Source organism: Doryrhamphus excisus, chromosome 21 (assembly GCF_030265055.1).
Source record: "Doryrhamphus excisus isolate RoL2022-K1 chromosome 21, RoL_Dexc_1.0, whole genome shotgun sequence".
In the NCBI taxonomy this organism is placed as follows: Eukaryota; Metazoa; Chordata; class Actinopteri; order Syngnathiformes; family Syngnathidae; genus Doryrhamphus; species Doryrhamphus excisus.
Window position 1 is genome coordinate 3934379 of NC_080486.1, and position 22260 is coordinate 3956638.

Below are 22260 nucleotides of genomic sequence, written 5' to 3' on the forward strand. Positions count from 1 at the left end.
TTTTATATATTATATATTTATTTATTTTCTTATTTATGTTGATATTGTTCTGTAGAATTGCACTTTTATGTTCCTGTAATTCTGTTTATACTGTTTTATTCTGTTTTGTAATTGAAGTTTTTAATCAAATATATATTTAAAAAAATAAATAAACAACAAGTAAACAGTACACAAATAATTTAATTAATTTGAAATAGAAAATAATAATTTAAAGTTTTGCATGTGCGTGTGGGGAGGTAGAGGGGCTTATTTTTTGTATATTTATTTTAATATAATATATTTTATATATGATATATTTATTTATTTTCTTATTTATGTTGATATTGTTCTGTAGAATTGCACTTTTATGTTCCTGTAATTCTGCTTATACTGTTTAATACTGTTTTGTAATTGGAATTGAAGTTTTTAATCAAATATATTTAAAAATAAATTAATTTAAAAAAATAATAAAAGTTTGTGTGGTACGGTGTGAGGCGGAACCTTTGTATCTCTCCAGTTTCAGCCGGACTGCTATACGGCTGGACACTTCCTGGTTTGCGTCAGACGCCATCTTCAAAGGAACGCTAGCATCTTTCTCAATTTGCTGTTCAGGTCGGTAAATTGTCCATGAACAACAAGATAAGTTCATAAAAATAGTTGTGTTCATGTTTGGATGTGTGTTGTGAAATTAACCGCTGATTTAATTCGGTAACACTAGTGAAAGTTATAGAGAAAGTTTGTTGTAAAAACATCAAAGACATAACCGCTCATCCGGGTACTTGACTTTTTTGGTTAGCTCGCCACCCAGTGGAACTACGTGGTATTTTAATGGTCATAAAATTGTGTAATTTTTTTATTTATAAGTGTGTTACAGGAAGTTACTAGGATACATTATTATATTCTTGAGAATTATTCCAGTAATATGTGGGATTTACAGATGTTTGATGACATGTCACAATGTAAGCATGTTGTAGGATGCGTTAAAAGGGTTGTTAGAACAAACAAATGCAATTAATGGCGATTTGTGCCAAAACAGGTGTGATTAATCACAAGGAAATTAGGTGAAAGTGATGTTAAAGTGATAAGTAATTAAGAATGGAAATGCAAATAACTGGAGTGATTTGACAGATGTGTATTTTGTGTTTGTTAAATACAGAGACGCAATCCGCAAGGGAACGCTACGCATCATCTTCATTTTGCTGTTCTGCCTGCATTTCAATTCAGGTAAATTATCTTCCTTATGGTGCCCACTTGGGACCCGTAACATACGCATACTGTATGTAGTGATAGTACTTGAATGCATTGAGGTAAAAGAAAGAAAACCACAATAACGGATGTTTCTCCGCTGGCTTCTCTCTTAGTATGACTCACTAAGTTCATTATCAACGTGTAGTCACGCATTCACACGATTTTTATGGGTGCATCCATTTTTTTCCCCCACCTACTTTATCTACTGTATTTCAACAGTAATAGTACTGTATTTCAACAAAACGAAACAAAAAAAAATTGAAATGTGTACTTAAAATAAGTAGAATTATCACCACAAGTCATGTAGTGTAATATTATTTATTTATTATGTGTTATTATGAAACAAATACATTATGAAACACAAAGAAATGACGACAGCCGTAATAAACTTTCCCTTAACACATTTAAGCTCTAAAAGTGTGCCAAACAACACACTTCCGGCTGTTTTTCACAATAAAACCACAACACCTGCTAGCATGAATTAGCTTAACAATGAATACATAACATATAATAACGTCGTTAAAACTCATTTTTATGAATTCAGCCACGGAGTCAACTTTTGGGAACGATGTGGTGAAGGTTATGTGTAATTTTCACCTGAAGAACACAACTAAGGTGCGTTCAAGGACCCTCGGAGAAACATAATGTTATAATAAGACGTAAATATGCAAAAGCTGTGAGCTTTTATTATGTATTTTATGAATTAAAGCCCTTATAAATTCTAAATTCATCATAGTTTTTTTTTTTTTTAGAAATGTGTCTTCTTTTAATCACCTCGTACTTTGGTACGTGACAAAAATAAAATAAAAAAAAAATAATAAAAAAAAAACTATATTAGGAAAGCAGGAAGTGAACAAATGTAACAGTTACTGATTGTAAAAGTACCAGATGGAGGGGTAGGATTTAATAAGCTAACCCCTATGAATTAGCTTAATAACTAACGCTAGCACTGAATACAAACACGCGGCCAGCGGGCCAAATGTGGCCCGCAGGACACTAGTTTGAGGCCCCCGCCTTGATATGAAAGTTTAATGTTAGTGCGGCCCGCGCAAGTTTTATATGGATGCTATATGCTATCATGTACCCAGAAAAAATTATTACGTTTGATTAATGTGTAATTAATAGTTATCCTCCCTATCCGTGTGGAAGTGGTAAGTTTTTGGCTATTTAAGTTTAAAGGAAATAACTTGAAGTGGCCAGTGGCCCCCAGGTAAATTGAGTTTAAGACCCCTGCGTTATGATGACATGGATTTAAATACCCGTTCCTGGGAAGCACCAGGAACAAGTCCTCCTCCCCAAGAGTGTTAGCATATCCAAGCAGTTGAAGGTAGTCAAACTCAGCAACACCTCATTGAGACCCTGCAGTTCAAGATGCTCCAGGTAATAAAGTCGGAAGAGATGATAAGGGATGAAGCACACCACCATGATGATGGCGAAGCAGAGGCTCTTCAGCTGAGCCCCGAAGTCCTGCTGCGACGTGCATCGCTGGTGGTGCTTCCTGTATAAAAGCCACAGGACGTTGGCTTGGAGGCCCGTAAGCGCTAAGGCCACGGTGATGATCAAAGCGCTGATGATGTAGTTGATCACCTTAGCGGTGGTTCCGATGCTTTTCCCGAAATTGAAGCACTGAAACGAGCCGTCGGAGCTGTCGTCGTTGCTTTTGCCGTAAGAGAAATAGATGATGCAAGTGACGAAGACAAACACTAGAATCCATATCACCACGCTCGCGGCGAGCGCGTAAATTCTAGGCGGGGACGCCACCACCTCGGCCTTGCGGTAGAACGCCAAAAGCCGTGTAATGAGGATGACTACATAGAAGCTGAAGGACATGTACATGTGGATGTGGATCATACTGCTCACCACTTTACACAATCCAAAGCCCAGACTCCAGTTCTGGGCCGCGTGGTAGTAGATCCTGAAGGGCACGCTGAGGAGGAAAACAAAGTGAGCGAAGATGAGGTTGAGCACGGCGATGGAGGTGGCGGACGCCGCCCTGGACTTCATGATGAGTATGGTTAGACTCAGGCTGGTGGTCCCGATGAGAAGAACCAGAGTGTAGATGACGATCAGGACCATGTGGTGCTCCTGATGATGCAACGCCGGTACCGTGCTGTCATTTTGGGGGCTCATGGTCAGCGTGGAGGTCTCAGACGGACTGGTGAAGGTTAGTTTTGAGTCCATCTGGCTGTTTCTGCAATCGGCGGTGTGCGCTATGACAATAACAAAGCAGTGGAAACGAATTAATACTTCTTGAAAATACAAAAATTGAAATTAAATACATGACGATAACAAAGCAGTGGATGGCAATAATAACAAATTAATACTTCTTGAAATAATTAATAAAAATTGAAATTAAATACACGACAATAACAAAGCAGTGGATGGCAATAATAACAAATTAATACTTCTTGAAACAATTACAATTTTTTTTTATTAAATACATTATTGTATCTAATTATGCTTAAATGTGTCAATAAAATCAAGAAAATACAATTCGAATAAAATAAAAAATAATGAAATAATTGCATGCATTTTTAAATTATATTTAATTATTAATTATATTTATTATATAATTTATGATGTTAATTATATTTAATTATATTTTGTAATTATATTGTATATTTTATAGAATTATTTGAGACCAAGTAACATAAATAAATACTGTACACTTTCAAATAATTATTTAATATGTCCATGAAATACAATTTGAATTAAAAAGGTTCCATTAATTCAAAGAATAAACAATTAATTACAGAATTAAATAATTCCTAAAATGTTATTAATTAATTCAAATTGGAATTATATACATTTTATTTAATTCAAATTTTAATTATGTTATACATTTATATATAATTTCTTTATTTAAGCCATGAGGATCAAAAGTAATAAAATTAAAAATAATTTTAAATAATTACTTAACTTATTTAATTATGTAATTATATTGTATATTTTATGGAATTATTTGACACCAGGTAACATAAATAAATACTGTACACTTTGAAATAATTATTTAATATGTCCATGAAATACAATTTGAATTAAAAAGGTTCAATTAATTCAAACAATAAACAAATAATTATATAATTAAATAATTACTAAAATGTGTCATTAATTAATGAAATATATACATTTTATTTCATTCAAATTTTATTTAATTATGCCAAAAGTAATACAATTAAAAATAATTTAAAATAATGACTTAACTGTCATTAATTACATTATAAATTCAATAAAATTGAAATTCAATACATGCACGTCTCATTAAATGTGCCGTTAATTCATAAAATAAATAAGTATATAAATAAAAATCATTGCTTAAATGTGTCATTAATTAAATATCTGAATTCAAATTTTATTTTAACAATTTCCTAATGAATCTCTGCTGTTTGGATTAGCAACATAGTTCCGATATTAACTCCAATGAGATGATTCTATATGAACATTTTCACTGTATTCCTACCAAAATAAACAAACAAAAAGAAACAAAATCGTACCTTATGTTCCTTCAGGTCTCAGTGTTTTTGTTTCCTCGGTTGCTTGGATACAAGTGCACTCGGCTGCCAAGTTTATATCAATAATTATCCCGTGCTGCGTATATATATTCATCCACTGATGACTGCCTTTGCATGAGCGTGTGTGCAAACAGGTAATTGCATACAATGCTGGCAAACCACACAAACCTTACAGCTTCCTCCTTCCACTAATATGTGCGCTGTACTCTTAAACCAGGCGTGATAAAGCAAGAAAAGGCATGACAGAATATTATGTTAAATCATAGATATATAATGTATTTTTACATTTTAGCAAGAAACAAAAATAGAAGAGTGATAATCAGAGTAAGCTCACTGGTCATATTTGTCTTTAACTTCAATTTTACAACAGAAATATGGCTTTTCTATAAAAATTCGGCCTGAGAGCCGTTTCACCTTCACTGTAGTGCAGGGGTGTCCAATGTGTGGCTCAGGGGCCATTTGGGGACAAAATTTTTTGGGGACCAACATTTGTTTTTCAAAAAAGTAATTTTACAAGAATAAAGTTGTATTATAAATAAAAAAATATTTTTTCATTTTAATAAAGTTGTTCAAGAAGGATTTTTTACTAAAAGTGGTAAAATTATATTAAAACAAAAAATAAATGTTATTTTTGAATCAACTCAAAATATTATGGGAATAAAGTTTTAATTTTAGAAAAAAAAGAATTTACAAGAAAAAAACCAACTAATTTTCAAGTAATTAAAGTCAAAATATTAAGAGAAAAATATTGTATATGAACATGAAAAAAGTCGTGAAGAAGCGAGACAAAAGGGAAGTGTGGTTACGTGATGTAAGCACATTGCAGCACGCGCTGTTGCACGTTTCTCTGAACCCCCCCCCCGACCCCCGGCATCGCTACACTTGAAATTCCAAAATCCATCTTCAAACTAACTAAGGAAATAAATATTTTTAATTAACTGTAAAAATATATATAAAAACACAACATTTCCTTTTGCTCCCATTTTTTCATGAACTCTCAAATATTGTTAAATATATTTAAATATTATATATTATAAATAAAAATATATTAATATATAAAATATGAATATATATTAGAAATATTGTGAGCGTTTATCATTCAAAATACATGCAGATTATGATTAGTGTAGAGATTGGCTACAATAAAAGGCCGCTCCAAAACGTGCAGCGGGGGTCCCAAAACCCCCAAAAAACCTTTTATAGTAATCCTTCACCACTTCGCAAATTTACAGCTTCACTCTATCATTGTATTTTAGAAAGACATAACAATAAAATATTAAAAAAAATTAAAAATCAATATCAAGAATTATTATATGACAATAAATCCTACATTGTGAGAAAAAAAACTAGAAAACATTTTTACATTTTCTCTCCTATATTGAACAGGTGTGTTTCATTTGTTAGAATAATTACAATCATTTGTAGTCATATTTTAAGTACATCTATTAGAAAATCATTACAACCTTTCCCTTCAAAACAATACTACATATGTAAAAAAAACAAAAAAAACAGCACAGTTGTCAGTCCAAATCCCGAATTCAAGTAGTAGTGTGAAAAGTGTTAATACAAAAATAATCTTGTACAAAACATGAAAAGTTTTTGCAAAAGTTGTAGGCTTGAATTATGAATGAATTATGATTATAATATGACCAAGCTAACAACTTATATTGTAATTCTTAGCAAATAACATTGACTAGTTAGAAAAGTTTAAGTACTAATGTAGCACTCGAGACATTTTAGCTAATTCACACTGCAGGGTATGATGTTGTTTATGTACCCTTAATAGTCCACATTTTTGGGAATTGAGCGCATGCGCATATGACACGAGGTCACATGCTGCGCTTTGTTGACGGAAGTAACCATGGCTGCATGGTGGTGTCAATGCTCGCAATTTTTTTATTTATTTCGTGTAAGAAAATTTTTTTTTTTTTTAATTTAGCTTATTTTAGTGCTTTTGCTCTTTGTTCAGGTTGCATTTGTAAATAAGAATTTGTTCTTAAATTGCTTACCTGGGTAAATAAAGGTAAAATAAAAAAAATGATCGCAAATTTTTTATTTATTTCGCACAAAAAATTATTATTTTTTATTTTTATTTCGTTATTTTAGTGCTTTTGCTCTTTGTTCAGGCTGCATTTGTAAATAAGAATTTGTTCTTAAATTGCTTGCCTGGGTAAATAAAGGTAAAATAAAAAATTTTAAAAAATGCTCGCAAATTTTTTATTTATTTCGCGCAAAACATTATTTTTTATTTTTATTTCGTTTATTTTAGTGCTTTTGCTCTTTGTTCAGGCTGCATTTGTAAATAAGAATTTGTTCTTAAATTGCTTACCTGGGTAAATAAAGGTAAAATAATTTTTTTTTTAAATGCTCGCAAATTTTTTATTTATTTCACGCAAGAAATTAAGAAGGAAGAAGGCAAGAAATTTGACCATGGCGTCTTTTTGGGCCACTTGTCGTGATGCTTCAGTGGCGGGACATTGACATGAGTAAATCGAGCCATTTTTTTCCAGCGATGAAATTGTGATCGTGAATGTAGCCTAGCATAACACATTAACACAAGACATCCCACGGTTTCCTATAAATATGAGACCAAAATCTACATATATCCTTCCTGTGTGGGTTCATTCATGGGAAATGCATCTTGCGTCTCCTCCACAGAAGCAGTCTCTTTGACGTGAGGATGTGTGTAACCACGCTGAGCAGCATCAGGAAGATGGTCATTGACATCACGATCACATAGTGGCTAATGCTGTGTGAGAGACGGTGAGTTGAGTGAGTTCATGCAGTCGTATTAGTTGAATATTAGTTGAATATTTTAACACTTTACCTTGTGCCAATGTCCAACCAGCTGCCACTGTCCCGCACCAGGAAGAAAAAGTGCTAAAAAGAGAGTAAAATAAAACCATACGTGAGGTTTAACTATGAGGTAAGTCAATGAAAAGATGAATAATACGGGTGTTACCAAAGCCATCACGTCAGATATAACCAGGACAATGAGGAATAAGCTGTAAATGGAGAAATAAGTATTACAATTTATTTATTTTTATTTATGGTTAACTAAAACCATCCTAAAATGAATGAAGTTACCTTCTCGATGAGAGCTGCGTTGTAACTTGGATAGTCTCAAACGTGCACGTCACGATTATGAATGGAATAATGACCTGGAAAAGTAAAATGGACGACATATCAAACTAAAAAAGATGTGATCAAACATCATAAATACAAGTCCTTTACATTTATTTGATCATATTTACATTACATACCATGAAAACATACCATGAAAGGGTTTCAATAACTTAAATGCTAATAATGCTAACATTAGCATGCTAACACCGAGCATAATAGTGGTAAGTGCCTACCTCTGAAAATGTTAGTATAATTATGTTAACATACAAACACCTAACGTCACAAAAAATGCTAATATGCTCATGTTAGCAACGTGAAATGCATAAAACATGCTAATATGCTCATGTTAGCATGACAGCAATGGTAACATTCTAACATCTAACAATAATATCTACCTCTATAAACAGCTAACAACGCTACAATGCTAATGTTTACATGCTAGCAATGCTAAAATGCTACTGTTGGCATGCTAACACCTAGCATAATAGTGCTAAGTGCCGACCTCTTAAATGTTAGTATAATTATGTTAATGTACTAACACCTAACGTCACAAAAAATGCTAATATGCTCATGTTAGCAATTTGAAATGCACAAAAAATGCTAATATGCTCATGTTAGCATGATAGCAATGGAAACATGCTAACACCTAACATAATAACATCTACCTATATAAACAGCTAACAATGCTACTATGCTATGTTTACATGCTAGCAATGCTAAAATGCTACTGTTGGCATGCCAATACTTAGCATGATCGTGCTAAGTTTATTTAAGTGTCTACCCATGAAAAAACGGCTAAAAATGCAACTATGCTAATGCTAGCAATGCTAACATGCTAATGTTAGCATACAAACACCGAGCATGATAATAGTGTTTATACTGTGTATTTGTGTACCTATAATATATTAAAATGCTACTATGCTAATGTTAGCATGTATTAGCATGTCAACACAGGCTACCAACTAGCCTGCTAGTTTGCTAACATGCTAAGACTGAACATGATAGTGGTGTTTATATACATATGTGTCTACCCATGAATATAGCAATAATTGCAAGTATGCTCACGTTAGCTAGCAATGCTAACATGTAGCATGATAACATAATGTACTGGGGCAAATTTTTTTTTGTGGCGTTATATGCACAAATCATTATGCTTACCTTCCACATCAATAACCCTCCCATGATGAAGGGGTTGAAGACCGTCAGGAAGCAATAAACAGACGCAGGGTCAAAACTGGAAGAAAAGAAGAAAATACTCAAAGAAGGTAAGATACATAAAACAAATTGACAATAAGCATATTTCAACAAAAGTAGTTTTCATTATTTATAAATTTAATATTTTCATAGGTACAGGATAGCATTATTAAACATTATTAGAGCCCTCCAGACATGAAACAACACCCCTATAGTGACCTTTACACTCATATTACCCATTATAATAAACATAATAAGAGAAAATAAGACAACAGTAGCCTCGTAGTCGGGATCTGGTGCTTGTGCGTCTCATTGAACATCACAGTAACATTACTGACACCGACGGGCCAGTGTAGAATACTACATATCGTGTATTTGAATGCATCTTCTGAATGCTTTGAGACATTTTTATGCTTGAAAATGTTTTTATTAAAAATAAAAAACATACCTGTTGATGGATGCAATGTTCCCAGTGCCAAAGAAAGCGGTTATTATAAAAAAAACCTAAGTGACATATGCAGTCAAGGATAAAAACATGGCAGTTTCTGTTGCATCACTTGAAATCACTTGAAGGATACAAAGAAATAGGAACGCCGGATGTCGTCCAGCTTGAGCTGGCGAATTTTGGAGATGTCAATGTTGGCAGAGAAATCAATCGTGGAGAGCTGCAAGACAAAAGTCACTTGTCAAGAAAAAAAACTAGTCAATTGTCAAATTTAAACCCAGACTTGACGTCATCAACGGATATTGGCGAATATTCCAAGTATTTGTACCTCTTGTCTTCCTGAAAAGCCCTCAGCGATCATGGCTTCCTGTTCAATGTTGATCCACACAAACATCAACCAGGATAACACCGGTGGGAACAAGGCCTCCGACCTGGGGCACAAATTGTGGAAATTTTGCCGTTTCACCTTGCAGAACACTGTAGTGTAGGGGGTGTCCAATGTGTGGCTCAGGGGCCATTTGGGCACCAAACTTTTTTTTTAATTGGCTTGCAGCACTTAACAAGAAAATCAACCCCCCCCCAAAAAAGTAATTTTACAAGAATAAAGTTGTATTATTATGAGGAAAATTAATGTCATTTTAGTAACAAAGTTGTTGAAGTAGTTTTTTTTTTACTAAAAGTGGTAAAATTATGAGAAACAAAACAAAATAAACATGTTATTTATGAATAAACTCAAAATATTATGAGAATGAAGTCGTAATTTTACAAAAAAATTAATTTACCAGAAAAAAAAACTAATGGACTAACTCCAAGCGCGAAGGCAAAATATTAAGAGAAAAATATTGTATATCAACAAGAAAAAAAGTGGCAATTTTACACAAATAAACTCTAACTATAACACTCATATGATATGTGCAAAAATAATGTCATATTAGTAGCAAAAATTATCCTTTCAGCTGCAATATTACGAGAAAAAAATGTACAAGAAGAAATGGTAAAAAACATAAAAACGACGTATAATAAAAATAATTATAATAAAAAATATCAGACTATTAAGAAAAAGAGGCATACTCCAATGAGAAAAAAATTTGCAATTTCATAAGAATAAACATGTAATATTATGACAAAATATAAGGTCATTTTACTAGCATAGAGTAGAAATATTAAATAAAATTTTTTTTAAGCTGAAACAAAACATGACGTAATTTATGGGAAGTTAGATCAAGGGAAAAACAATCATATTGAATAATATAGGAATAAAGTACAAATATTCAGAGAAAATCAAATTTTACCAAAACAAAGTCGTAATATGTGGAAAAATTATGTAATTTTAGGAGCATAGAGTTGAAATATTTTTATTTTTTTTAAAGGGGGTAAAAAAATCTGCTTATTGACCTGTGTGACAAAACTGAGATGCTTTCATGTATCATGCCATCTTACCCTGTGCTAAGCAGCAGATAGGTGGCTGTTAGCGAGAGCAATATGCTGAGAAGCCGGTGGAATAGACGTGTAGAGCTCATCAGTGGAACAAGTATGGAAGACGCTGAAGAAAAAAAGAGCTGGTGAACGTCTTCTTTAAAAAAAAAAAGCAGTTTCACACAAGCTAAACACAAGCTAGATGTCGCCTACCAAACGTGGCCCAGCTGATGATCTGGTTGAGAAGAGGCAGACCCTGTTTCTGCTGCAGGCTGGAGTGCGTGGAGGACGGCACGTAGGCACACACGGCCACATGCAGCATCTGTTCAGCGACACGACAACTCTTTGACTAATTTCATTCTCTGTGCACACAATATCGTATGAACGCGCAGCTGACCTGGATGATGAACTGCTGTTTATCACTTGGGTGAAGCGGGGTCCTGTTGTGTGACGGCCAGAGGAAACAGGATGATGTGAAGAGAGTGAGGAGGCCAGCACATGTCCTGGGAAGGTAATAAAGTCATTTTTAATTAAGTTAGAAAAATCCAAAGTTCAAACCAAAATCATAAATTAATTACTAATACTTTATATTTATATTAATAGTTATTAATAATAAATAAAGAAAAGTTTTTATATGAAATTTATATATTTTAAAAGAAAAATCTTATTTTTTAAACAATTTATTTTGAATAAATAATTGAAAATCATATTTTGATAATCAAAAGTAATTTGTACAGTTTCAAATCCAAGATTTTTGTCTTTTTCCAGCAATATATTTTTATTTACATTTTAAATAACTATATTCTACATTCTATATTCTACATTTTCATTAAACACATAATTAATGGGGAAAAAACCTTTATAATTAATTTAATTTTAAATAAATATATTTATTAATTTGTATTAAAAAATAAAAAATTCAAATGTTTTGATAACAATCAACAATAATTTCTAGTTTTAAATATATTATTTCTTTCCAACTTTAAAAACGGTAAAAATTTGATTTTAAATATATCGCAAAATATTTTTAAATAAATCAATAAAAAATATTTTAAACTCATGTTTTAATCATCGAAATAATAAAACAAAAATGTACGGTATGGAAAAAGTTCAAACAAAAAATCATGAATTCATTATTTTTGTCTCTTTTCCAGCAATATATTTTTATTTAAATTTAAATAATTATATTCTACATAAATTTTAATAATTTCAATCATTTTTAATTTCATTAAACACAAATAATGGGAAAAAACCTTTATGATTTTTTTAGATAAATAATTCAATAATTTAATTTTAAATAAATATATTCTACATTATGTATTTGTATCTGTATTATGTAAATACATTTGTATTTAACTAAAAATATATTTTAAAAAAATCAAATTTTTTGATAACCAACAATAATTTCTAGTTTTAAATATATTATTTCTTTCCAACTTTTTAAATTTGGATTTTAAATATATCACAAAAATATTTTTAAATAAATCAATAAAAAATATTTTCAACTCATATTTTAATCATCAAAAAGCTTCAAATACTCCCGCCAGATTTATGTTCAGCTCTTTTCCCACAATATTTATTTGCATTACATTTTTAAATAATTGAAAAAATGAATACAAATGTTTTGATCATCAATAAAATTGTCTTCATTTTCAAATACTCACACTAGATTTATGTTAGCCTCTCTTCCCACTACAGGCATCAGAGGGAATGCGGCCAAACACAAGCAGCCCAGAAACCAGCTCAATGATCGGAACTGAAGTAGCGATAAAAAGTAGAGCGATAATAGGTAAGTGCACAAAATATGCATAAACAGAAACATTTTATTGCAGTTAGAAGTGATGCAATATGACCTCAGAATCTTACCTTAGCCTTCCCAAAAAGCCCTGTAAGCATCGGCCACAGGGAGAGCGCAGCCAAACCCACTGTCAGCATGGCGCGATGGAAGAAACTCACCACCTGGGGGCAGCATTTATACAGTTTCTAACCTCAATGAAGTAGGAGGGGGAAAAAAAAGTCAACACTTACCAGCAGCTCAATGCCAAATGCAACCAACACAAAGTAGCCAAAACATTTCCACAGTGGAAAGGAATGAGCTGATTGAATCAAGTCTTTTAGTGTTTTGGACCTGAAATGGAAAATGAAAGTGATTATAACAAAAGGGAAGCATACATGTGAGCATATAAGTGGGGTAAATAAAATACTTACTCTTTAAGAACAGAGTACCACACAGGTACTGGCAGCAGACAGTAGACGTAGTATGTGATTGGACTCCTTTGGACAAGCAGGAATACGCTGATCACCACGGCGACGCTCAAACACAACCTCAGCAGGGTAGGACTGGGATTCTGGTGATGTTATGAATTCGACTTTTAGCTCAAATCATCAAGATGTGCGTTATCGGCTTGAAGCCAACCTGGGTGAGGATATCGGGGTGCATGTTGAGGCTGGCGTGGGTCTTGAGGATGACGAGGACGACGTACGAGGTCCAGCCTACAAATCCCAGCACTACGCTGCAACCCAAGAAAAACCTGTCGTAGGTGTGGTAGTAAATGAGGCCTTCCAGGGCGTGGGATATTAGAGACTGGCAGAGGGAGATCTGGACAGGAATGGAAGTTGAATTAACTTTTTTTAAGGTTGAGTTAGTACTTAAGACTTACTGTAATCACACTCATCAGTGCAAGCAAACAAACAAAAATGACCAAAATATGTTTTTTTCATCCATTTAAAAAGGAAAAATTAACTTTAACTTTTGAATTAAAATTAAATCAAGTAAATTAAATTAAATAGAACAAAATAAAATTAACTTTAACTTTTGAATTAAAATTAAATCAGCTAAATTAATTAAATTAAAATTAAATTAACTTTAATTTTTTAACTAACTTTTTAACTTTTGAATTAAAATTAAATGAGCTAAATTAAATTAATTATATTAAAATTAAATTAACTTTAACTTTTTAACTTTTGAATTAAAATTAAATCAGCTAAATTAAATTTAAAAAAAAATAAATTAACTTTAACTTTTTAACTTTTGAATTAACTTTTTTTTAAGTTAGTAAGTTAGTAATTAATTAGTAACTAGGTAGTAACTAATTAGTAATTAGGTTGAGTTAGTTAATTTAATTTAAATTATTTAATTTAATTAATTGAATTTAGTTAATTTAATTTTAATTCAAAAGTTAAAAAGTTAAAGTTAATTTTAAATGGATTAATACCACCATCTTTAATCATTGGTAGACTTGTTACTCACAGCTTCTCCATACTTTTCCAGCTGCATCAGGATTCTCGCTTTATGGATAAATTCAGCTTGTTTCGGCTGAGTCAGCGGTCTGATAAACAGAGACAAAGATATATTAATATTCATTCATTCATTCATTTTCTACCGCTTATGCTTATGTCTGTAAGTAATGTGCAACTATTCAACTTAACTTGTCCTGGAAAATATTATACTTGTTTTCTATTATATATTAATTATAATATATATTAAAAATATTATATATATTATTATATTATATATATTAAAATATATTATATATATTTATATTTTTATTTAATATTTTAATATACTTTATATAATATATAAAAAATAAATTAAAATATATATTATATTTATATTAATATTGTACTATAATATACTTGTTAATACGTGACCATGTGGTCAAATAGATCTAATACCTCCCCCCACTTTCTCATGCACTCTCAATCATTATTAAAGTAACATGTTACATAAAATGAGCTTTAAATGTGAATCTTGGTAAATAAACAGAACATTTAACAGTATGCGTACTTCCTATTGTACTTACTTGTAAGGCGTAAAGAGGAAAGACAAGGTTGTCTCCTTTTTCTGCTTCATTTTCATCTGAAAAAAGTCCAAATAAAACCCCGTCACTGATCTGTTTCTAGAGCTATTGCATAGTCATGACATTTAATGCTTTTATTGATGCATACAAATGCTAAACATGTCATGAAATAGCAGCGCGGTGGGCCGTCTTACCTTGAACTGCTCCAGTATTTGAATGCCGTTAGTGTACATGCACTCCGCTTTGAAGCGATCCGTGTTGTTCAGGTAGTGAAGAGGTAACACACCCTTACAGAGGTAGAAAATATTATAACATATTCATGTTAAATATTGACACGCTATTCGTCAATACTTACAACAGAATTGACGGGAATGGGTACACCGATGAGAGATGCCATAAGAGGGGCGATGTCAGCCTGGAAATAAAAATGGTAATGGTTTAATTTCATTTGAACATGCATCATATTACAATTGAATGCATCACATAATCAGTTCACAGTTCCACATGTCCAAAAGGAGTAGGAAGAAGCAAAGCTTATTAAATCCTACCCCTCCATCTAGTACTTTTACAATTAGTAACTGTTACATTTGTTCACTTCCTGCTTTCCTAATATAGTTGTATATATTTTTTTGTAATTTAAATATTTTTTTACATTATTATTTAATTTTTTACTAGTTTTTTTATTTATTTAAAAAAAAAAATAATTTTCATGCATCTAGGGTTCAGATTTATGTAATGGTAATGGTTTTATTTCATTTGAACATGCATCAGATTACAATTGAATGCATCACATAATCAGTTCACAGTTCCACATGTCCAAAAGGAGTAGGAAGAAGCAAAGCTTATTAAATCCTACCCCTCCATCTGGTACTTTTACAATCAGTAACTGTTACATTTGTTCACTTCCTGCTTTCCTAATATAGTTGTATTTTTTTTTGTAATTTAATTTTTTTTTAACTTTATTATTTTATTTTTTACTATTTTTTATTTTATTGTTTTAATTTTTACAATCAGTTACATTTGTTCACTTCCTGCCTTCCAAATATAATTTAAGTTTTATTTTTTTAATTTTTTATAATTTTAGTTTTATTTCATTTTACTTTATTTTATTAAGTTTTATTTTATTTTGTACAGTACACATACATTTGTTCACTTCCTGCTTTCCATAACACAGTTTAAGGTTGTTGTTTTTTTTTTAAATAATGACCATACAATGACATAATGGGTACCATAGTAACTGTTAATATAGTGATATATATGGCACATTAAATATTTCTAGTGTCAATCAAATTGGTCCCCAAACTATATAAGGCAAATAAAAAAGCGATACCTGATTGACATCAACCCTTCTTAGGTGCTCCAGTTTCCAGTCTACGATGAAAAACATGACAAAAAAAATCAAGCTAACAGAATATAACTCTCTCGAATTTTTATTAAAATGTCTACCTTGCAAGTATCCATCATGATAAATCTGACTTTCAGTCACTTTGTGGGGACTCTGCACTCCGGCCCCCCAAACCACTAATGGGGTGAGAGTCTCAGAGGGGTGCCCGGCGCCGTGAGAACCTGTAGACATGTCAAAAACTCCAAAAACTGCAGTACATGTAGTAGAAGTTGCTAGATAATTAAAAACGCAGTACCCCAGTTGGTCATGCCGTGATCTGACGTAAACACGTAGGCGGTCCTGCCGTCGTGGCCGAAGAAGTCTTCTACCAGTGACACCAGTTCAGACACACCAGAGTCCACTAGGCCGATGTTGTCTAGATACTCCCTGCAGGAAAGAGAACTAGATGCCGTAAAAGCAGGGGTCTCAAACACGCGGCGCAGGACACTAGTTTGAGGCCCCCGCCTTGATATGAAAGTTTAATGTTTGATATGGATGCTGTATGGTATCATGTACCCAGAAAAAATTATTACGTTTGATTAATGTTCATGTTAAAGGTTAAATAACTGTTAATAGTTATCCTCCCTATCCGTGTGGAAGTGGTAAGTTTTGATATGGATGCTGTATGGTATCATGTACCCAGAAAAAATTATTACGTTTGATTAATGTTCATGTTAAAGGTTAAATAACTGTTAATAGTTGTCCTCCCTATTCGTGTGGAAGTGGTAATTTTTTGGCTTTTTTAAGTTTAAAGGAAATAACTTGAAGGCTACCGTTTAGGTCGCTAGCTCTCTAGTTTGCGAGTTAGCATGTGTCTCAAGACCCTGCAGTTGCGCAATATGTTGTAAATAAAAAAAAGAGTATAAATGTGACTATAGTCGTGTTTTTGTTATGTCTACAGGGCTCTAATAATGCTTTAATAATAATATAATAATATATAATTTAATATATATATAATTAAAATAATATATAATTAATATATATTGTATATTATATATATTATATATTATATTATATATTATAAAATAATATATAATTTTAATCCGAAAAAAATAATTTGTCTACCCACCAACTATATGTGGGTTCTTAAGGTTTTATTATTTGCTGTTTTAGTATTATTATTATAGTTATTTATTTATTACTGATTAATCGATTTTCTTTATACTTGATTTGTTTATTTTTCATCTTATTTTGTGCAGAAAAATAAAATTATGGAATGTTTTATCAGCGCTTTTATTGTAGAAAATCGGAACCAAAGCACTGAAAAAGTTTGTATATTTTTCTGTTTTTAATAAATGCGTTTTTATTTTTTTTATTTTTTTGGAAAACCTGATGCGGCCCAGTCTCACCCATACCCTAGCTCCAGTGCCCCCCCCCCCAAGTAAATTGAGTTTGAGACCCCTGCCGTGTGTGACAGTAATATATATGAAAAAAAAATAAATAATAATAACTGACTGTGACATCGGTCTGTGAGCATGTCCGTTTGTGTCAAGGCCCAGCAGATGCAGAAAAAAGACGTTCTTATCCTGGAGCAGACTGGCCATCAAAGCGGAGTTTGATTTTGCAGATTGAAAAAACAACTGCGAGAGAAAGCAGAGTCGTAATCACAACGCAAAGAACATAATATTGTCGGAATTATTTGGGAATATGTCGCACTTTGACTTGAGTGAACACCCAGCTATCCAGCATGGAAGCATCTGTGGAGGCAAAGTCTTCCTCCGCTGCTGGATATGTGTGGGTGGACACGTGGTCTCCACTAGCACCTGGAATGAATAAAAAGGGGGAACGGGGGGGCACTTGAAACTGTTTGCAAATGTTTCTATAAATACATTTTTTTTTTTTTAGTGGAATGAATGAAGTGGATCTTTTTTTCCTTCATTATATTCCAATGTTACTGTCATAAAATTATGACATTTTTCTTAATATGCTGATTTGATTCATGTAAAATTACTGCAGATTTTTTTCCTTTTTTATGATCTTGTTAAATTATATTATAGTATTAAATTATATATTATATATTATAATGTGGCGTGGGCCAAAAAACAAACAAAAAAACAACCACATGCCCACTTTAGTAGCATTTTTTTCTGTAATATTTTAACGTTTTTTAAGATTTTTTCCTTTTTTATTATCTTGTTAAATTATATTATAGTATTAAATTATAAATTATATATTATAATGTGCTGTGGGCCAAAAATAACAAAAAATAAAAGCTGGAATTATATAATTTACATATTTATATACATTTTTTTCTGTAATATTTTAACTTTAAGCCCCTAAAATTATTTTATTTTTCCTTCATTATATTCCAATGTTACTGTCATAAAATTATGACTTATTTTTCTTAATATGCTGATTTGATTCATGTAAAATTGCTGCTGCTTATTCAATTTGTACAACTGAAAATGTACAAGAATTAAGTCAAAATAATAACAGAAAAAAGTAATATTGTAACTAGGAAAAAATAATAATTTTACAAGAAAACTTATAATATGAGGAAAAAATATATATATTTTAACTTTTTTTACTGTCATAAAATTATGATTTTTTTTCTTAATATGCTGATTTGATTAATGTAAAATCACTGCAGATTTTTCCTTTTTTAGTTATCTTGTTAAATTATATTACAGGGTTATATTATATTGTCTTGTGGGCCAAAAAAAATAAAAATAAAAAAAACAACCACAGGCTGTAATTGACCCCCAGGCCCACTTTAGTAAGCATTTTTTCTGTAATATTTTAACTTTAAGCTCCTAAAATTATTTTATTTTTCCTTCATTATATTCCAATGTTACTGTTATAAAATTATGACTTTTTTTTCTTAATATGCTTTATTTGATTCATGTATCTTTATAGATGTGCACGAGTGCTACCTTTTGCAAACATGGGCAGGATATCAGGGCTTCCCCAGGACCAAGTATGTCTGCTCTCATTAAACACGGAGTCAAATTCCACAGGATTTTCCTTCCAACCTGAATTCAGCCCCAAATCATATTAGTGCAAGTGTGCAAAGCAGAACAAAAGTTCAATTTCTTTGTGTTACACACCTTTAGCAACGGCACTAACGTCCTCATAGAAGCCAGCAATGAGCGCAACATGGCCAGGGCGGGACTCTGTAGGAACACGCGTGTGGGAGACACCCCAGGTACCCTTCTCCTCGACGACACTCCTGATAGTAGAAGACAAATCAAGCGTAAATAAAACTCCCAACTGTTTTTTTTTCTCAGGTATTCTACGAACCTCAAGTAAGGAGCTCTGGATGAGCCGTTCGGGAGCAGAGCGAAGAGGCTGTCCGCTCTCAAACCGTCGGCCACGATGAGCACCAGCCTGGAAGCAGGTGGTGTCAAAAGCGTGGCCATGGGAGTCATGCCATGGACTAAAGGAGACGTGAAGTAGATGTCAAAAATGGACAGGAAGAAGATGACATGGACTGTCAGTCCCACCAGAAAAAAGGTGATCATCTTCATTTTGGGGGGTCCGTCAACACCACATGGAGTCTGAAATACAAGGAAAAATAATTTATATCACTACCTTTTATTAATTTTGACTCTTCAAGAGCACAATGATACATATATCTATATAGATGTTGCATTTTAATACAAATGTTCCTTGTTATAGTCATGTTTAAACACACTACAAGCATTATACTCCACCCACTTCCTGTTTTGAGCATGTAAGCCACACCCGACATAACATACAAGCACACTGATTTCATTGGTGTCAGCTAATGATAGCAATGTGACCAAGTTTAGCCACTAATGTTAGCTATTATTGAGTGTTTTGCCTAACAACAGCATGACTGCAAATTGCTGATTGGCTCTCTGGGACTGATTTTGTGTGTGTGCACGAGCTACAAACACGAGACACTTTGTCATGGAGTTTAATAATAGTTGTGAAAAATGTAGACATTTTTTGGATAAACTATTATTTTAAACCACTGTTACTAACATATAGTGTCCGCATACAGTACCTTTAAGCGCATGTTTACATGACGGCCATAGAAAATAGTAACTCATTAAGTCTTACCTGTGTTCAACTTCATAAATCCGAATGAATGGGGAGGCACTCGGGAAAACAGTTCGTCGCTCTTATTTTGGTTACATTTTATGTTTGTAAATAGCCAAACAACGTATATTCACAGAGAAACACTCCAGGTTACAAGACACCCTCGGTCTGATCCCTAAATACGTGCTTTTACGAAAACCATCTGTCCTACTTAATAAGATTACTGTAGTCCCCTCACTTCCTTGTTGTGACTCGTTGATACCCAGTGGGATTGTGGGTAGTTGTAGGAAATCTGACCAATCACAGCTGGATGGACCACTCACAAAGATCTTCTAGAGAAGAGAGATGAGTCGAATGCCTGCTAAACGGGATGAAATCAACTTCCGGATTCATAAATGGGCGCGGTTTGCACTTGCTGTAACATTGACATTAAAATAGACTAAGCGAAATAATGTATTTTTTTAAATAAGAGGAATGACAGATAATTTTTTAACAACTATTTTCACATCACCTGATGTGTGAGTATCAGTAGTCTACGTCAAGGAAATCGGAACCAATATCACGTGACATGAGACAGCCAATAAGAATGAACGCGAGATTCCTCTCCCAGCTAGCTTGTCATCCATTCAGGAAGCAGGTCTCATTAGCTTAGCCTAGATAGCTACAGCCTCCTTTAGTGCAAATATGGCGTCGGTGAACCCATTTAATCTTAGTGATTCCGAGGAGGAGAGTGAACGGCGACCCAACGAGACAGTTGACACAGAGCGCAGCCCGAGTGACGGGGCTCCAGGACCACCGCCGGGAAACCCATTCTCTCCGTCCGCGGACGCCGAGCCTCCGACGCTGTTGCTGTCCAGCGTCAACCGAACGAGCCCAAACGGGGAGGGCATCTCTTCCGCGGCTACCTCAGCTGTAGCAGGCGGTGCCGAGACACGGGTGTCTGTGGATGTCATTGCCGCTCAGCTATTGCGCGATCAGTACATCCTCACGGCCTTGGAGTTCCACACGGAGCTCCTGGAGGCGGGCAGGGAGCTCCCACGGCTGAGGGATTATTTCTCCAACCCGGGGAACTTCGAGAGACAGAGCGGCACGCCACCTGCCAAAGATCAGGGAATCGGACCGGGTGGACCATTGAGTAAGTAGCTAAATGATGCTAGCAGTAGCTGTCGTTCAATGTGTCACATCAAAGCATTGTGCTAGCTAACGTTAGCTTGTAATATTGGCCACTCTAGCGTGAGATATCCTCTTTCTTCACCTGCTCCGGTAACCACGGCGACAAGATGAATGCAATAATGTTGCACCAGACGACAAATTGCGGCGTCATATTGTGCTAATCTCACACTTAATAGGCTTTAATCTCTAAATAAATCCAAACCTTCCATGCAGAGGTCAGAGGTCACCTTTTTCCTTATAATAATACAACATTATTCGATTTATTTCTTTCTTAATTACTATATTTTACTAAAATTACTGCAGATTTTTCCCTTTTTTTGTTATCTTGTTAAATTATAGGGTTAAATGTGGGCCAAAAAATAATAAAAATAAAAAACAACCGCAGGCTGTAATTGACCCCCAGGCCCACTTTAGCAGCATTTTTTCTGTAATATTTTAACTTTAAGCCCCTAAAATTATTTTATTTTTCCTTCATTATATTCCAATGTTACTGTCATAAAATTATGACTTTTTTTCTTAATATGCTGATTTGACTCATGTAAAATTACTGCAGATTATTCCTTTTTAAATTATCTTGTTAAATTATATTATAGGGTTAAATTATATATTGTGATATTATATATTATAATGTGCTGTGGGCCAAAAATAATAAAAAATAAAAAGCTGGAATTATATATACATTTTTTTCTGTAATATTTTAACTTTAAGCTCCTAAAATTATTTAATTTTTCCTTCATTATTTTCCAATGTTACTGTCATAAAATTATGACTTTTTTTTTTCTTAATATGCTGATTTGATTCATGTAAAATCGCTGCTGCTTATTCAAGTTTTACAACTGAAAATGTACAAGAATAAAGTCAAAATAATAAGAGAAAAAAAGTAATATTGTAGCTGGGGAAAAAAAAATAATTTTACAAGAAAACTCATAATATAATGAGGAAAATATATATATATTTTAACGAAGGTCAAGTTATTTT

The 22260-nt window shown here is 32.9% G+C and overlaps 3 protein-coding genes across 9 annotated transcripts in view; 1 reads left to right on the forward strand and 2 right to left on the reverse strand.

The window, feature by feature from the left end:
- Positions 1-502: 502 nt before the first annotated feature.
- The window catches only part of relch (RAB11 binding and LisH domain, coiled-coil and HEAT repeat containing), a 65068-nt gene continuing 43310 nt past the window's right edge, over positions 503-22260 (forward strand). For all 5 annotated transcript variants that reach the window (XM_058060718.1, XM_058060717.1, XM_058060721.1 and 2 more), the window contains exons 1-9: positions 503-591; positions 1136-1203; positions 7398-7502; positions 7588-11215; positions 11313-11431; positions 12619-12709; positions 18961-19021; positions 19158-19249; positions 19332-21244. In XM_058060718.1, the coding sequence (XP_057916701.1) occupies positions 20794-21244 (451 nt within the window). In that variant the 5' untranslated portion in view covers positions 503-591; positions 1136-1203; positions 7398-7502; ... (4 more) ...; positions 19158-19249; positions 19332-20793. The remainder of the gene's footprint in view (positions 592-1135; positions 1204-7397; positions 7503-7587; positions 11216-11312; positions 11432-12618; positions 12710-18960; positions 19022-19157; positions 19250-19331; positions 21245-22260) is intronic.
- Positions 1640-4864, reverse strand: LOC131109111 (probable G-protein coupled receptor 141). Its single transcript, XM_058060741.1, has 2 exons — positions 4722-4864; positions 1640-3437 (listed from the first exon to the last, which is right to left on the reverse strand). The coding sequence occupies exon 2, from the start codon at positions 3406-3408 to the stop codon at positions 2479-2481; it is 930 nt and encodes a 309-aa protein (XP_057916724.1). The 5' UTR covers positions 3409-3437; positions 4722-4864; the 3' UTR covers positions 1640-2478.
- pign (phosphatidylinositol glycan anchor biosynthesis, class N) lies at positions 5713-21381 on the reverse strand. 3 transcript variants are annotated; one of them, XM_058060723.1, is made up of 30 exons: positions 20131-21381; positions 19548-19601; positions 19345-19480; positions 19152-19273; positions 18978-19076; positions 17761-17867; positions 17560-17684; positions 16361-16491; positions 16167-16286; positions 16051-16091; positions 15076-15135; positions 14915-15007; positions 14724-14779; positions 14171-14249; positions 13337-13519; positions 13129-13268; positions 12949-13048; positions 12787-12879; positions 12585-12676; positions 11318-11423; positions 11134-11242; positions 10945-11047; positions 9833-9935; positions 9638-9724; positions 9508-9563; positions 9024-9099; positions 7827-7900; positions 7702-7744; positions 7567-7619; positions 5713-7488 (listed from the first exon to the last, which is right to left on the reverse strand). In XM_058060723.1, the coding sequence occupies exons 3-30, from the start codon at positions 19470-19472 to the stop codon at positions 7365-7367; spliced, it is 2703 nt and encodes a 900-aa protein (XP_057916706.1). In that variant the 5' UTR covers positions 19473-19480; positions 19548-19601; positions 20131-21381; the 3' UTR covers positions 5713-7364. The 3 variants fall into 3 exon arrangements, with proteins under 3 accessions (XP_057916706.1, XP_057916705.1, XP_057916707.1); XM_058060722.1 differs by having other exon boundaries at positions 19345-19601; XM_058060724.1 differs by lacking the exon at positions 20131-21381 and having other exon boundaries at positions 19548-20080.